Raw genomic sequence first — 16,830 nt, forward strand, 5'->3', positions numbered from 1 at the left:
AGTTAAAAGTATCCACGTGAAAATATGTATTCTGATACAAAATTAATTATCTAAATATATAATTCTAAAAATCAAATATAGAAAGTATACAAAATCCATAAAAGATTAAAGTTAGCAAAAACACAATTGAATTAAACTTGATAACAATTTTAGTGGTTTTATTTTAACAATAGTATGTTAATTTTAATTAATTAAGAGAATTTTGTTTTTATCTCTTATGAGTTTGTTTGTTTCATTTAAGTACATTGTGGTTTGAGCCATAATAAAATTCATCTCTATTAATTTATTTTTATTGTTTTCATTTTATGAATGATATTTGGATGAAAAAAATCTTTTCTGTTTTGATAAAGTTGTTATTATGTCATAATCACGTTAATTTAAAAGTTTGTCATATGAACAAGTGAACATATATGTTTATGGTCAAAATGCTATTTTATCTATTGTATTTTGATCTGTTTAGATTGACAAATACTTATAAACATAATATTATTCAAACGATTTTAGACAGTACCTAAATTTCATAATTATGTTTCGATCGTTTATCAACCCCGTGTAACACATGTGTACTTTCTTAGTGGTAATTGAAATACAGCAAAGAATGCAATGTTTTTTGGTGTAATACTTGATGATCGTTCCTTTCATTGACGGGCATTTGAAAATCAGGTTGGGGGAAAATAGCAAGAAAACTTGGGGAAGAATTGCAAGTATTTAGATTACAAAACTTCCTATTCTAAATATCTGCGACATCTTCCAGCATCAAGTAACTCAAAACAGGGCACATATTACTAAATGATAAATGGCCCGGGTCTTCCTCGTTACATCACATAACATCGATAGTAAAAATTACAACTCTGTATTTACGGGGGAAAAAACAATATTGTATATCCTGGTAACAAGATTAAAAAAAAAAAAAGCATACTCCTCCTCCATGCATCTTCAAGGAGAAAAATAATTAGCTGCTCAACATCTCAATCCAGAAAGATGGCAAGCCAAGCTACAACAAACCATCCCCTATATTTTTGGATTGGATTTTTTTGCTAACATAAATATAACAAACAATGCTATCTATTTGCATGTTTTTAAGAAAGCGAGAAGCTCAACATCATCGAGGGCCGATTCTGCAATGAGCTGAAAAGGAGTTTTACCTTCTTTGTCAACAGCTTCAGGATTTGCTCCCCTGCAGAAAAGGAAAATGTACCATAGTTAGAGAGATTATGAGCTCAAAACAATCTTAAACCGAGAATGTCCCAGATTCCTGTTGGAATCACATGTTAAAAAGTCAATATAAAAAACTAGGAGAAAAGAAATTTCACATAATTAATCCAGACAACCCTACCCTATAACATGATCTCAACAAAGAAATCCCAAACCAAGATCTTCCAAGGCTCCAACTTTCATCATGCTAGATCGAAGTTGTATTAAAAGTCAGGTAGCACTCAACTGTGTGCACTAGTGTTTGTCATAGTGCTGATCATTTTGAATTCTACAAATAACATCACACCTTCCTAAAGTATTGTCTACAATTACCATGGTGTGGACTAGAAACTCAGCAAAAGGTTCTATTTCTGTACATAAAATCAAAATAGCAGCAGCAGTCATAAGTCATAACCTTAAGTTTTGGAATGAGGGAATTTGTGAAACTCAACTACAAAAGAATTTTTTGGTTTGCATGGAAACTGCATATTGTCATTCCCTTCAAATTATTGTTTCATAGATCACACACACACACACACACACAACATAGCAGAGAACGCAAAGCATATCACCTGGCAAGCAGCAGTTTTGCGATTCCAATTCTTCCCCTAATAATACTATGATGCAATGGAGTATGAGCTCTTAGATCACAAGCATTTATGTTTGCCCCGTGCTGCAGGAGCAGTTCTACCATGCCAATATCAGCAGTTTGACAGGCAAGATGAAGCAAGGAATATCCATAAAAAAGATCATCAATGAATCTGTTTTCATCTTCTACTTGTGGTTCTGGAGATCTTGAAGTACCATCATCTACAGCACGAAAATTCTGATCTGGATTTGTATGCTCATGTAGTCTCATTACATTGGCTAAAGATGTAAGGGGTGAGGCCTGACCATGAATTGAATTGACATCTGCTTCCCATGCGACAATAAGGTGGTATACTGCTTTCTTGTCGTTAGCACGTACACCGCCCCACAACTGTTCGGCAACTGAAAGAAGACGCTGGCTGTCCTTTACCTCGTGAATGTAACGCTTTTCTACATACTGCAATAAAAATAAGTTTGAACATTTAAAAGACTGAAAAGTTGTGGTCTTCACAAGAAACGGTTGCTCCTAGGATAATGGACAGCTACTAATCTATATCTATATATCTATAAAAGTGTGGATCATTGATGTGTTTTTCGATTGTGAAAAGACACAAATGCCCTCCTTAAAGATATATATATGCACAATTCTAACAAATACTAATAAATTATTACTTATATATGTAAAATTCTAACAAATGCTAATAAATTATAACTACCCCATACATTGATTGTTGTAGAACAAAATTAATTATATGTGCAATAATATAAAATAATATGATGTTTAATACTAACATATTTTATTGGTTTTTTTAATAAATAATTGAAAGCAAAGAGTTTAATAAATTTATAATAAGAATGTATATCAACAATTATGAATAGCACTTTTAAAATATATTATGCATACGTAAAATTTATAAATTCAATATACAAATTTGGTGATATTTGAAACATCTACTAAAATTGATTAAGATTTAGACATTAGATGTTCAAAGCTAAACCAGACCATAATTTTCAAGAATAGTAGAAACAAAATCAGAGTAAAAAATTTCTTAATTTCAATTCAAAAATCAGCTCTCATAGTATATACATACAAAAAAAATTATAACTTCAATACACAAAATTTGGTGATATTTGAAACACCTACACCCGACCATGATTTTCAAGAACAGTAGAACCAAAATCAGAGTAAATATTTTCTTAGTTTCAATTCCAAAATCAGCTATCATAATATATATAAATTTTGCTTCATAATTGATTAACAATTAGTTTCTTTGTCTCATATAGTATATAACTATTTTATTTGACACAAAGAATTGAAACCAAATAGTTTAATAAATTTATTAGAAGAGTTTATATCAACATTTATGAATGTCAATATGTTAACAATCTCACAAAATATGAATCTCTTAGAAAAATTTGGAGAGTTTGTCTATAATAAGAAAATTAAAGATTTTAATATCACTTTTAAAAAATATTATACATACGAAAAATTTATAAATTCAATATACAAATTTGTTGATATTTGAAACATCTACTAAAATTGATTAAAATTTAGACATTAAATGTCTAATGCTGAACCAGACAATGATTTTCAAGAATAGTAGAACCAAAATCAGAGTAAAAAAATTCTTCGTTTCAATTCCAAAATCAACTATAATAATATATACATACGAAACAATTATAAATTCAATACACAAAATTTGGTGATATTTGAAACATCTACTAAGATTGATTAAGATTTATACATTAAATGTCTAAAGCTAAACCCAACCATGATTTTCAAGAACAGTATAATCAAAATCAGATTAAATATTTTCTTAGTTTCAATTCCAAAATCAACTATAATAATATATAAATTTTGCTGCATAATTGACAAATAATTTGTTTCTTTGTATCATATAGTGTATAGCTATTTTATTTGATACAATGAATTGAAATCAAAGAGTTTAATAAATTTATTATAAGAATTTATATCAATAATTATGAATGTCAATATGTTAATAATCTCATAAAATATGAATCTCTTAAAATTTTTTGGAGAGTTTTGCTATAATAATAAAATTAAAGATTTTAGTATCGATTTTAAAAAATATTATACATACGAAAAATGTATAAATTCAATATACAAATTTGGTGATATTTGAAACATGTACTAAAATTGATTAAGATTTAGACATTAAATGTCTAAAGCTAAACCCGACCATGATTTTCAATAATAGTAGAACCAAAATCAGAAATCAGAGTAAAAATTTTCTTAGTTTCAATTTCAAAATCAGCACTCATAATATATACATACGAAAAAATTATAAATCCAGTACACAAAATTTGGTGATATTTGAGACATCTACTAAGATTGATTAATATTTGTACATTAAATGTCTAAACCTAAACACGACCATGATTTTCAAGAACAGTATAACCAATTTTTTTTATCTATATACCTACAAAAGTGTAGATCATTGATCATATTTTATAATTGTGAAAAGATAAAAATAACATCATCATCAATACAAATCCAGATAATTATAGTATCACAAGAAGATAAATTATAGTAATAATAACATCATCATCAATATTTTAGTGTAGTTTCTAATTAAGTAATAAATTATAGTATCACAAGAAGATATAAGAAAAAAATAATTATATATGTAATAGTACAATAACATGATAAGTATATAATAATATAATAATATGAAATTTAATACTAATATATTTTATTAAATTTTAACTAAGAATTGAAAGTAAAGAATTTAATAAATTATTTAGTAGAATTTATATCAATAATTATGAATGTTAATATATTAATAATATCAAAAATATGAATCTGATAGAAAAATTCAGAGAGTTGGCTATAATAAGAAATTTAAATATTTTAATATCACTTTTTAAAAAAAATTATATATCAGAAAATTTATAAATTCAATAAACAAAATTTGGTAATATTGGAAACATCTACTAGAATGCTTGAGATTTAGGCGTTGAGGTTATAAAGTTAAACCCGACCATGATTTTCAAAAACAGTAAAACCAAAATCAGAATTAAAATCTTTTCTTAGCTTCAGTTCCAAAATCAGCTATCATAATATATAAATTTAAGGCAAAACTGTTAAACAATTAGTTTCATCGTCTCATATATTTTACGACCATTCATCAAAATCCACTCAATCATAACTTATAGCGCTATGCTTTTTTAATTTTTTTTTAATTTTTGTCATTATATTACATTTTTCCTATTAATAAATATTTGTGTTTACATTTTTAATTAGTTATTATTTTCATTAACTGATTATATATCATCATATTCTTTTATAGATAATTTTTAATTATCTAATTTAACTTAAAGTTAGCACACAAAAAATTGGACAATAATCATTCGGATATCACGTGCAACGCACGTGCTACTTACTAGTACTTATAAAAGTATGGATTCTTGAAATGTTTTCCAATTGTGAATGGACGTAATTACCCTTCACATTTTTACTTATTTCAATTATCAATTAACATATGTAGTAATTTCACACTTAGTCTATTAAATAATAATTAAGACTAATTAAACACATTTTATGGTTATGATTTTGTGCTTTTAAATTTTTCACATATCTTTTTTTCCATTATAATATTTAATTATGTCATATCTCATTATTTAAAAAAAATATTTCATTCCATATACATATAAATGTGTGGATGTGTTTACTTATTTCCATTATCAATTAACATATGTGGTAATTTCACCCTTAGTTTATTAATTAATAATTAAATACTAATTAACCACATTTTATGGTTATAGTTTTATGCTTTTGACTTTATTCCTTTATTTTTCATTATAATATTTAATTATGTCATATTTCATTCTATTTCATTTAAAAAAAATTATTGCATTCTATATACATATAAATATGTGGATAATAGAAAACTTTTTCAATTGTAAACGAGCGTGAGAGAAATAAAATTGAGTTATATCATAATGAAATATTATTTTCTAATATAAAAAATAATATATCACACAATCCTTATAATAAATATAAATTATAATGATCATTGATTAACATCTATCAAAGTATTAGAGCTTTTACATATGATATATTAACATCTTTATTTATTTATTTATTTTTAAATCAAACTAACTAATTCAACAAATACAAAAAATAACATTTTTTATGCAAGTTATGTATTTGGTTATATTTATATTTTTTAAGTGAAAATCATACCGGTAGTTTAAATTTTATATTTAATAATTATTTATGAGTTTATCAGATTTTATTTGATATTTACCATATAATCTTATTTAAATGAGTTATATTTTACTATCAATATTATTATCTCATTAGTTTCGATATTTTTTTGATGAATATTTATCGTCAGTGTGCTAAATTTATGTCACTTATGATTATACATTGATAAAGTCCATAATTTAATTAATTTTTATTTTACTATGCCTTATAGGTGATGTTTGGATATATATTTTTTAAAAATTTGTTTCAGTTCATTTGGTTCGATATATTGTGCTACTTATAATTTATTTCATGACATAAAATTAACAACTTTAATTTTAATTTGACAAAAAATTTGAAAGTAAATTATATAAGTTCTTAATTAATTTATTCGTCTAATATAACAAGAGAATAAATTCAAATTAATAACAAAATGATTCAAATTATTTTTTTATAAAATCAAAATTTTAATTTTTATCATATAATTGGTATTTACGTGCATCGCACGTGCTTCATGCTAGTATCTATTATGGCTGATAGTGCTCATCCTTCCACTCTACTTTAGGACTGGCTTAGCTTATTGAGAAAAATGATTGCACTACTTCCTATGTGAAATAAGTCCCATGGAAATCTGAATGTTAAAAAGTCATTGAAAACGAAGGCAGGAAGTTTGGCATTAATGCCATTTCCAGAAAGAAAAGCTTTAAGGTCTCGATCAAAGGGCAATCGCTCGCTCCACACATTCCTTGGAAAAAAGTTTTCTCATCCATAGTAGTTTGTGTCATATCACTATGCCTTCTAAGCTGCTTAAATTCTGAAGATATATAGAGATTGCCACATTTACCTATCGATTACTGCTCAGGCATCACTAGTCCTAAGAGGATTGAAAGCAAAAACACACAAAAAAAAAAAAAAAAAAAACTGAATATTAATCAAATGAGGTGATACCTTTGCTTGAATGAACTTCTCTTTCACTGATATATGATCGCTATGCTTTGGTTTGCTATAAAACTTTTTGTGTTTGTCAGATTCAAGAGACCTGTGGTATAAATATCATACTCGTTATAAACAAATATGAAGAACATGACAATAATGTTGATTCCGGTAAACTTTACCTTCTTGGTATTTCATCTGCCTGAACAGTTCTACTTGCTTGCAACAATCCCTCCCATATTGAGTTGACAAAGACATTGCCAAGTGCTTGAAACAAAGCAATGACAGAAGGTTCCCAAACTTTCACATCAAGTGTTAAGGATCTTACCTGCATTAAAAGTTTGGAAAACCATGAGATGAGTGTATAGATGTCGAATATTTTTTGGCTCATGATTAACATCCTCGGTAGAAATCAAACACTCCCTTGGATTTACATCGACATCAAAATAGAAAATAATTGAATCCATGGACAAAATTATTTAGGCACAATAAGGAAGCTATGTCAACTTGCCTTGGATATATGCACACCAAGATTGCGATGAACGCCAGAGCATTCAATACATATAAGAATGCCAAGATTCAAGGAAGCCCAATCTGGTTCAGGTGCACCACAATCGGCACATTTATCATTTCCAGGCAACTTTTTCAAAGCATTGACTGGCTTTTCATTTTTTGAGCTGCTGGGTATTTGGACTGAACTTTTGGATACTCGCATAATATTTCGTGATGAAAGATCCTTTTCCGATGCATATTCTTCAATGGTCCTCACATCATGGTCAGGACTTCCAATGGGACTGCTTTCACTAACTGGACTACAACAGAAATGCTGAGATACAAATGAATTATGATTACAACAATGAGAATACAAATGAAAGAAACTGCCCATTCAATCACAATTTGTTTACCCTCTCAGGAGTCTGTGAACTCAGCAAAGAAGTAATAACTCCAGTTATTTTTTCAATCCAGTCCATTTGGTCTGCTGCACTTTTCTGCCTGTATCAAACAAGGAATTGCCAATTATCATATCCTTATGTCCACGGAGATATATACTGTTGAAAAGTATGTGCAGCACAGAAACTAAACCTCGGACATATCGGCCACTTCAGAGTTTTTGTGAAAGAGATAAAATCAAAAATTCTATCTGATGCCAAAAAGTTAACCTGTAAAGTGTAATTTTTTGTCGGGGAAATAATCCTGAAGCAAAATCTTAGATCAGATTGCTCTGCGTCAACTTTTATTGTTGATGTCAGCAGGTTCACCGTGTGACGTGCAACAGATTTTTCATCATGCACACCACCATGGTAATGAGATGAAAGCCACCGGCTTAACAGTCCAGAACCAGGTTCAGAGGGAGAACTTCTATGTATGGGAATAGGACCGTTAGAACCCTGAAACTGAGTGCCAAATGATCAAGTTAGCAAAAAGTATCATAAAACTGAAACAACATGCAGGGCACAGTGAGTTTGTTATTCCATGACTCACAGTTGGCCTGCTCCATTGTTTGCGATAATAGAATAGCCTTCCCCGGCTGTCAAGAACAAAAAATCTTCTCTTCCAATCGCCTCTCAAATTGGAGGATCGTTTCGAGAGATATCCTTGTTTAATGGTTTGTACCTACACTATTGCAGTCTTAGTTACAGAAATGACATCTCTAAAAGAAATAGAAGTCTAGAAAGAGAATATTAGAAATGCAAAGGCAGTATCAGAAAACAACCTTTCCCTCAGAAGCAGAGCGCATCACTGCATCTATCATTTTATGGGAGTTTCTGGAAAAAGACTGTATACCATCCGTACTTGTGGGACCAAAAGATCCACTAAAAGACCGTCTGTTTTCTTGATCAACTTGTCTTTGATATTCTTGCATACGATCATTGAGTGCTGCTTGCTCATAGTTAGAATTTTGTCTTGCTTGTTGGGCATAAGCCAATACCTGTAGTATAGTAGCAAAATGAACAAAGAGCGGGTGCATGTTGAGATGAAAACATTATATACAGGAGCAACTAAGAGTACCACAAATCGAAAAAAAATTCCTAAACCGTGAACACTAAATCATATACTTGGATAACAATTATCTATATATGCAAATCAACTCAAATCAAGAGGCACTTATCATAGCTTTGAGTAACTACATCAGTCAACAAATTCAATCCTTGCAAATAACTTCATTGTAAAGGATGAATAATTGCTGCCAAAACCAAAAGGTTGTGTAATAATTTAACGGACTATCCTCCCCAAATATAATCTTGATGAGGAAGATCTGAAATATTTATCATAAAGCCTCCAAACCAGGTTTGATAAAAAAAATTAAATTTTCTTAACCCATCCTCATGTTAAGGGAAAAACTATCTGCTGGAGTACAAATTGTCCTTTGCGGGGAAAAATAAACTGCATCATCTAGTATATAATCATTTAATTCTGAATTCATGCTAGTTCCTATTCCGTTATCATGGCAGGACCATTCCTTGTCATACTTATTTTCACTTGCCGTTTCAATACTTTCTACTGCTAGTTGTTCAATATCAAATTAAGAAATTCCTCTGTACATAGAATCTAAAGGAAATCAAAAAATTCAGATAGGCATTGCTGTGCTTTTTCCCTGAGAACAATCATCTTTCTTTAATTTTTCCCATATATTGGGTAAATCAACTGCAAATCTATTCTTTTTAAAAGAAAAGTACAATCTACACGAAAAATAAGAAAAGATATAGAGAAACGAGGGTTCAACTGAAAAATAGTAATACAAAATACACCTGATTAATATAAGGCTCCATTTGGTGCAACAGTTCGTACCCCTAGCATAGAGAGGAACTTCAGAATAAGTAAACAAACAACAATGCACACCATGAGCAATGACAATTTCTCATTATGCCACAAACCTGTTTAAAGTAACGAAGATGAGCATCCATTGTACCGCCAACAGCCTCTAAAAATTCAAACCTCTTCTTTGCTTCTACAGCTGAGAGGGCACGGACCTGAATTTGAAGGAGAAAGCAGGGTGCTCAAAATCTTCCCCTTCCCAACTGAATCCTTCAGCATTGCTATGTGATATAGAAAATTTGAAACTACATGACTTGGAATTGATTATCAAACCAGATTGAAGCGCGTTTGTTCAAAAGTTGATCTTGCATTGTGGAGTTCCTGGAAAATCTTGATAAATTAGAATTCAACAGATTATGGTAACCCATGGCAACTATCTGATAGTTACAGCCACAGGAATAAAGTGATACTGAATTAGATAGGTATTCATGGTCAGATACCTCCTCTAGGGCAGTAGCTATGTCTATCCTTGAACTTTTCCTGAGCGATAAAAACTTTTCACGAACCTGAAACACGACAGGGATAGACATTCCAGTATATCAAGTACCAGTCTATGTCACAGAAGTGAAACAAACCAACACTGTTTTTTTCTTGTTTCAAATATGTAGGAACTAGACTGCTAAAGGGAAGCAGTTTATAAAAGGGATAAGCAGTTTATAAAAGGGATAAGTTGCATAGAGCGAAGCATACCATTTCACTGTCCAGATATAAAAGGGAAGCAGTTTATGCTGGATTTAATTTCTACCGAGCGAAACAACACCCAAATGGTACTAACAGAGAGATATTCGCTATCTTCCTTTGTATCGTTCCCTACAAAGGATAAGTAGCTGTTCCTATCTTTTATTGAGGAATTTTAATTATTAAGTTGATCCTTGTAATCACTCTTATGAACTTGCACATGAAGTGTTGAATTCGCTGATAAAAGAGAATACCATAAAATCAATATCAACTCCAAGTTCACAACAAAACAAGACCTTCTGTTATGTAGAATTGTCAAGGTTTAATTTATCTGCCCCATATAAACATCTCCTATCAATGGAATCACTTCGAGTCTTCCTTGTTTACTCACCTGTTGATGGAAAAGTAAAAAGGCAATAATGGAAGGACTAAGGAATGGAGATGACTTCAATCAGAAAGAGTTTTGGATAAGCAAGTGATAGTTGTTCTTCTGTTTTGACGCTCATCTACAGTGCAGTATGTCAGTCCGTTCCCTATTTTGCAAATAATAAATCTACGACACAATGTGCATTTGAGGTAATTCCATTTGGACATTTTCGCTTCTGAGACACCATAGCCACCCTGCAGGTGTTTTTGTCATTCATCTGAGTTACTCATATATCCTACATATTCAGATCCTTGATATAGTATGCTTGTATCTTTTATGCTTGTATCTTTAGCACAACTTAGGCCCCCCACACCGCCCACTTCATGCTAATCAAGTAACAAAAGATTAAGGATAATTAAAAGACACCAAACATCAAATTCGGAGAAAAATCACACTTGAAGTTTTAATATTGACTTCAGAAATAATGACTCGATCCACACCTGGTCATAAATTGCATTGGCTTTGTCAAAGCGCTTGCGGGCTTCCTGTGTTTGATCAAATAACAACAATGTAAGATACAAAATTTCTAGGAATTACGTGAGAGGTGGGGAAAAATGCCAAGATAGTAGAAATTTTTTAGGTGCGTGACAGAGGTGTAGATGTAGGTAGCCACATCCTCCCAAATTTTGATACAGCTGAAATTAACATCCTTGAGCTCAGTACAAAATCTTCATTTTCTTCGACAGATGGTCCACGAAAAGGTCAGGTTAAAAAAGGAAGAGCTACAGATGGTATGTACAATATCCCAGGTTCGACCAAGCACATATCTAATCTATTGTTTGAAACTAAACAAATATGTAAAAATTCAACTTTGCTGCTAGTTCATGACAGTTGAAGAGTAATAATGACTTATCCATCAAAAAGCATTTATAAAAATATGTGCATGAGTTTTCACATAGAATCACTGTATTTTTATTTCTTAGGATGATCCGTCATGTTCTTCATCCATAGCTTTTACTACACCCCATCGCCTGGATACTAGTCATTAGCTTATATCTAATTGTGTATCTTAGCAGAACTTAGTAGTTGCTGGACAATGCACGCTTGCAATCTAAACTCACATGACAATAAACTGAAAATGCATTAGTACGATGATGTTTTCTAGTGATTAATGCTGTCCTAAAATCAGGGCCCACCAATAAAATGTAAGGACCAGCAAAACATAAAATATGTGTAACACAATTGTGAAATAGGGCATACCTTGACATCTTGAAGATCAACATTAGCAAAGTACAGAAGTTTGTCATTCAGCACGTGCTCTACCTAAAAGGGACAAGTGAAGAATGTCAGCAAGAAGCCACAAAAGGATAGAAGTCGTTTCACATACTTAATATCAAAAAGATATTTTCAGAGCCAAATATCTTGATAAGGAGAGACGATACAAGCTCAGAGGACAATGATTACATTGAGGCCCCATAAGATTTCTATCATTACTCACTATTTATTCAAACATTCCTGCTCACAAGTTTAAAAACCATTATATTTCCACTTATCAATAACATCGATGGGTGACTAAGAGTAACTGTAGGGGACAAGAACCAAATTCAAGAAACACTGAAGAACGCTACAGTCTCTCCAAGAAGTTTAAGATATGGATCATAAAAGGGGAAGATAAGCACACTTATGACAAAATATTGCTTCTGATTTCTAGTGATGGTATAAAGTATGGCCTGCAGACTACCGTAGGTCCAATTCATGGGGTTGTAAAGCCTTCATTGTTCGCCAAACATGTAGCCATCCGAAGTACAACTTCGAGAGATTACAACTCAAATTTACAGTGGAAGTCGATTAACATGTAAACTTGAAGCCTAGAAACCTCGCAAATGATTAATACGGAGCATAATTCTAGAAACTCCTTGGGCATTAAAGTAAACATGAGAACATCAAATTTTTTTGGAAAAACATAATATATATGAAGGGGATAAGACTAGAATCAGTTCCTTCTACGAAGAACTAACGTAGTCTCCTATATTTGATCTGTGATTCTTGATTCCAAGGTGCCTTGGACTTTTCCTTCTTAACAAATTAGCCTAAACTCATCAGCCCATATCAATGCTCACCCGACACCCATTTTTTCAATAAGCATGCATATATCACATATCCTGAGATTTTGACAGAGCATATTAGTAGTAAATCACCAAGTTATCCAGCTATTGCGCTATATTGTTTACCAACAGCATGAGCTATAATAACGCAAGAAAGAGAAAAGTTTCCACCTGTGACCGAAGAATTTCCTTGTAAGTTCCAATTTCTCTGAGTGCGATTGCAAATTTTTCCATATCTGGGCCTGAAATATAACTAGACTTAAACCAACATCACCAAGACTTGAATATACAGAATTAATAACAAAGAATACACAACAATTATTTATGACATATTTTATGGGTTAAATGTGGTGCCATTTGATTTTTTTTCTAGGATCTTCTCATAGTCGAATCTTAGCAGTTCAGAGATGTCCATGTTTAGCCACTAAAGTGATCAGATGGCTTAGTTTTGTATAAATAAATCTATAGCTACCAATTCAGCTTCGGCCCATAAGGCCTCTTATTATGATGCCTAGCCCGACCGAAATCAGAAACCACAACTCAAAAACTTTGACTTGAAGTTTCGTTGAGCACAATATTGATTAATCCGTTGCTGTCAAGCCAAGCCATCTTAAAATTTATAGAATGTGAGCAGCTAAAAACGATTTTTATAATTTCTTGACTTTTTCTCTCCATCCTCTGTCTGGCAAGCCAAGTCAAATCCAGCCAAAACATTCCTGCTATAGATTTCTTCTTCTTAAAGACAAATTTGTACAAGAATAAGAAAAAAAACAACTAGCAAACCCAACTCTCTGTCACTGCCTTATTTTATCTCTTCTTACTTTTTGGGTGAGGAAGATTGAGAAATGTGCGTAGTTGACGAACTTTGCCTCCTGATTTCCATTCATGAGCATGGAAGAGTATCTGTATTTAAAAAATTAAAAATATACCTCCAAATGATACCGATATTGGATCATTATGTCCTCCAGAAAAACTTTCAAGGGAGCTTGCGAAAGCAATGTCCATATCATATGCTTCTCCAAGTCCGTCTCTATGTATCCAATAAAAAAGGGCTAGTAACAATAAAGGAAAAGTTTTGCAAAACAGCATGTAATTGAAAATTTATTACATGATAGAAAAAGTTAGAGAACAGAGAAATGAAGAAAATATCTCACATTTTCATCTGCCAAAACAAAACAAAACAAAACAAAACAAACGCTATTATCTATTTTTATCCTCTTCCCCCATTTCCCACCTCATCAATCCACCCAACATAATCATTAATTTTAAATAATTTTTTCTCACTTCTAAAAAATATGCTATTGTTATATTATATTATAAATTCATAACATTAAATTTTCAATTTAAAATAATTTATCCAATAATTTTTTACATAAATTAGCATCTACTGGCAACAATTCATTTTTCTCAAAACCAAACATGAATTTTATTCCCCCGAGATTTTCCCCCAAAACTCCAAAAAAAAAAAAAAAAGAACCGAACAACCATCCATGTTTCATCAATTCTCCATTTTACCCCAAAAAAAATCATGAAACAGATGACCATATGCTAAATTTGACAAGATTTCGTCAATTAGAAAATGAAGATAACAAACCGATCTACTTGAACCAAAGTTAACGATGTCCCAGAGTAAATATGTGAAACAGAAAAGAGCAAATTGGTCGAGCAAAGAAGGAAAGAAGATGTTTAAGATATCAAGTACAATTTTATCCATCCATCCACATATTCATAAGTGACACACAAGCTGCATCCAACACTTATATTCACGAACACAACAGAAAAGTCATTCAGAATTTCGCAAGGTTACAAAAGTTAGAGCCCAAACAACTGTTTTTGCACAAGATGCTTAACTGTGCTAAATAATGCACATACGATAATTAAAAGATATCGTTAAAATAAAACTCGATGCATAAGCTGATGACTCTGTAATAAATTATCAAAGATGTGAAAAAAATGCATAGCTCGTAAGTTACATGTACTTCCGACATCCTTTATGAAACTTAAGACTTCTATCCCGTAATGTCTCAGCAGTGTCTTCCAGCAACTGGATCTGCATGGTCAAACAAAGACTATGTGTCCATAAAGTTCAGACATAAAAATATACGCGATCTGTGTACGTTAGATTGGGTATTTGAATGAAATATAAGAGATGAAACAATTTTGTGTTTTATGTTCAAAAAAGAGAGAGAGATGAACCTCTAGAGCTATTGAAAAAAAAGTGCTACGAATAGTTAGAAATATTGCTGATTTTTTAATCAATACCATAGTTAATGACATAATTATTATCATGGTACACTTGTACCCAATCGGCTGAAGCCAGGAATCAATGACTACTGTCATGCCCATATCCTAGGATGCATGTCTCTAATAGAAACTACACTAAAATTTTCCATTAGACACAATCACACATGAGGTTATATATCACAAGTAAAAGGCAGTGGGTCTTTTTCAATCTTTGTCTGCAGATTCTTAATGTGAAGCCGGTCATCGGTAGCCAAACCACTCCTCTCCTTTAAGTCGAGCTACAACCCGGACTTGCCGTCTTTCCAAGCAGGCCCAGACGGGAAGTTTTATAAGATTTTCATGTGGAAGGAACCTCAAGAAACTGTTTAATCAGAGACTGGCTTACTGCAGATACTAGTATGTAATAGAAACTGCCACTAAAATTTTCCATTATACTACTTTTTCCCTTTCTTCTTTTTTCTCCAACTTTGGTTTTGAAACTTAAAAACCCTGCCAAAATGCATATTGCCCCAACAAAATTTCACTTTCAACATTTTGTAACAAAGTGTATCGAATAAACCCCATTACTGTAACGCCGGCAGTATTAATTCACTCCAACACTGCTCTCTAATTACAACCGATTTCTACGGGTTACCAAAGTAACTCAGCCCAAAGTTATTATTCTTCAAAAATAGGCGTTGCATAAAATGATCAAAAGTAAACAACCCCCTCCAGTAACCCACACAATGTAGAGAATTTAAACTCTACAGGAAAGTCTTGAATATCTGGAGAATACACTTGATACATACAAAAAGAAAACAAGACATGAAAATAACCTGTTGCCGAAACATAGGCGAATCATCTAGCCTGGTGAAATACATATTTGTCTCCTGCGTATGACAGCCTATTTTACGTCATTAATTGATCCCATTGAACCGTTTAAGGGAAAAGACGCAAAATACTAGATGATATCCGAGCAAACCACATGCCCACAATGCAATCGAGGAGCCAGCGATCAAAAGATCATATCTTGATGCGAATTATCAGAGTCAAACCTGTCTGGAAGAAGGAATTCAATAATATATTGAAAAAAGAGAGAAATAAATGATGGGTTTGATTCAGGAGAGGTGAAAATGGAGGAAGAATTGGGAAAGGGGGACCATATTTTGCGGTATTTCATGGCTGTCACAAAAGAGAGCTTTTTTATGTATATGCTCTCCACTTTTATATATTTTTGGTTTAAATTAATATATATTACTATGCCTTTCGTTTTAACTGTCAGAGCGCGCCAATTTCTATTCCTGTTTGTTGCCATGCGCAAGCTCTGTCTGCCATCGGCTCACAGACAATATGTATATATATTTTTTTGAGTTTAGATTTCATCCGATGGCTTTGAATTTTTTTTTTTTTTTTTTTGTCATTTTTCATTGAAAGTCATTAAATTTATTAAATATTACTTATTTGACATTAATTCTTTCTTACATAGTCTCACTTACTCTAATTTATAGAGTACGTTTTTTCATTATTATTCATATCATATTTTATACATAATAATGAATTTCAATGAATTTATCCACAAAAAATAATACATCTGGCCCTGTTAGGACAAGTATTTATAAAAGTAATTTTTTATAAAATATTTTAAAAATTGTTTAAAAATAAATATGTGTTTGGAAAACTATTATATTAAAATATTTTAACATTTGAAAAGTAAC

The 16,830-nt window shown here is 31.4% G+C and overlaps 1 protein-coding gene across 1 annotated transcript; it reads right to left on the reverse strand.

Annotated features, from left to right (window-relative positions):
• Positions 1 to 761: 761 nt before the first annotated feature.
• On the reverse strand, positions 762 to 16,334 carry LOC142551716 (ADP-ribosylation factor GTPase-activating protein AGD1-like). The gene is made up of 19 exons (XM_075661100.1): positions 15,952 to 16,334; positions 14,866 to 14,942; positions 13,822 to 13,922; positions 13,064 to 13,134; positions 12,048 to 12,110; positions 11,288 to 11,332; positions 10,183 to 10,248; positions 10,016 to 10,063; positions 9,802 to 9,897; positions 9,676 to 9,717; positions 8,640 to 8,855; positions 8,408 to 8,539; positions 8,086 to 8,313; positions 7,831 to 7,914; positions 7,437 to 7,751; positions 7,108 to 7,253; positions 6,941 to 7,031; positions 1,767 to 2,239; positions 762 to 1,177 (listed from the first exon to the last, which is right to left on the reverse strand). Exons 1-19 carry the CDS (start codon positions 15,994 to 15,996, stop codon positions 1,066 to 1,068), a joined length of 2,451 nt encoding a protein of 816 aa, XP_075517215.1. The 5' UTR covers positions 15,997 to 16,334; the 3' UTR covers positions 762 to 1,065.
• Positions 16,335 to 16,830: the final 496 nt, after the last annotated feature.

The sequence above is a fragment of the Primulina tabacum genome, chromosome 1 (assembly GCF_025594145.1).
Source record: "Primulina tabacum isolate GXHZ01 chromosome 1, ASM2559414v2, whole genome shotgun sequence".
Lineage (NCBI taxonomy): Eukaryota > Viridiplantae > Streptophyta > Magnoliopsida > Lamiales > Gesneriaceae > Primulina > Primulina tabacum.

What these genes read in the sequence shown, in the direction of transcription:
- LOC142551716 (XM_075661100.1), bottom strand. Translation starts at nt 15,996, where the DNA reads ATGTATTTCACCAGGCTAGATGATTCGCCTATGTTTCGGCAACAG. An exon ending in AAAGGATGTCGGAAGTACAT is followed by an intron (nt 13,923 to 14,865) that starts GTAACTTACGAG and finishes TTGGATACATAG; the next exon opens with AGACGGACTTGGAGAAGCAT. An exon ending in AATATCGGTATCATTTGGAG is followed by an intron (nt 13,135 to 13,821) that starts GTATATTTTTAA and finishes GTTATATTTCAG; the next exon opens with GCCCAGATATGGAAAAATTT.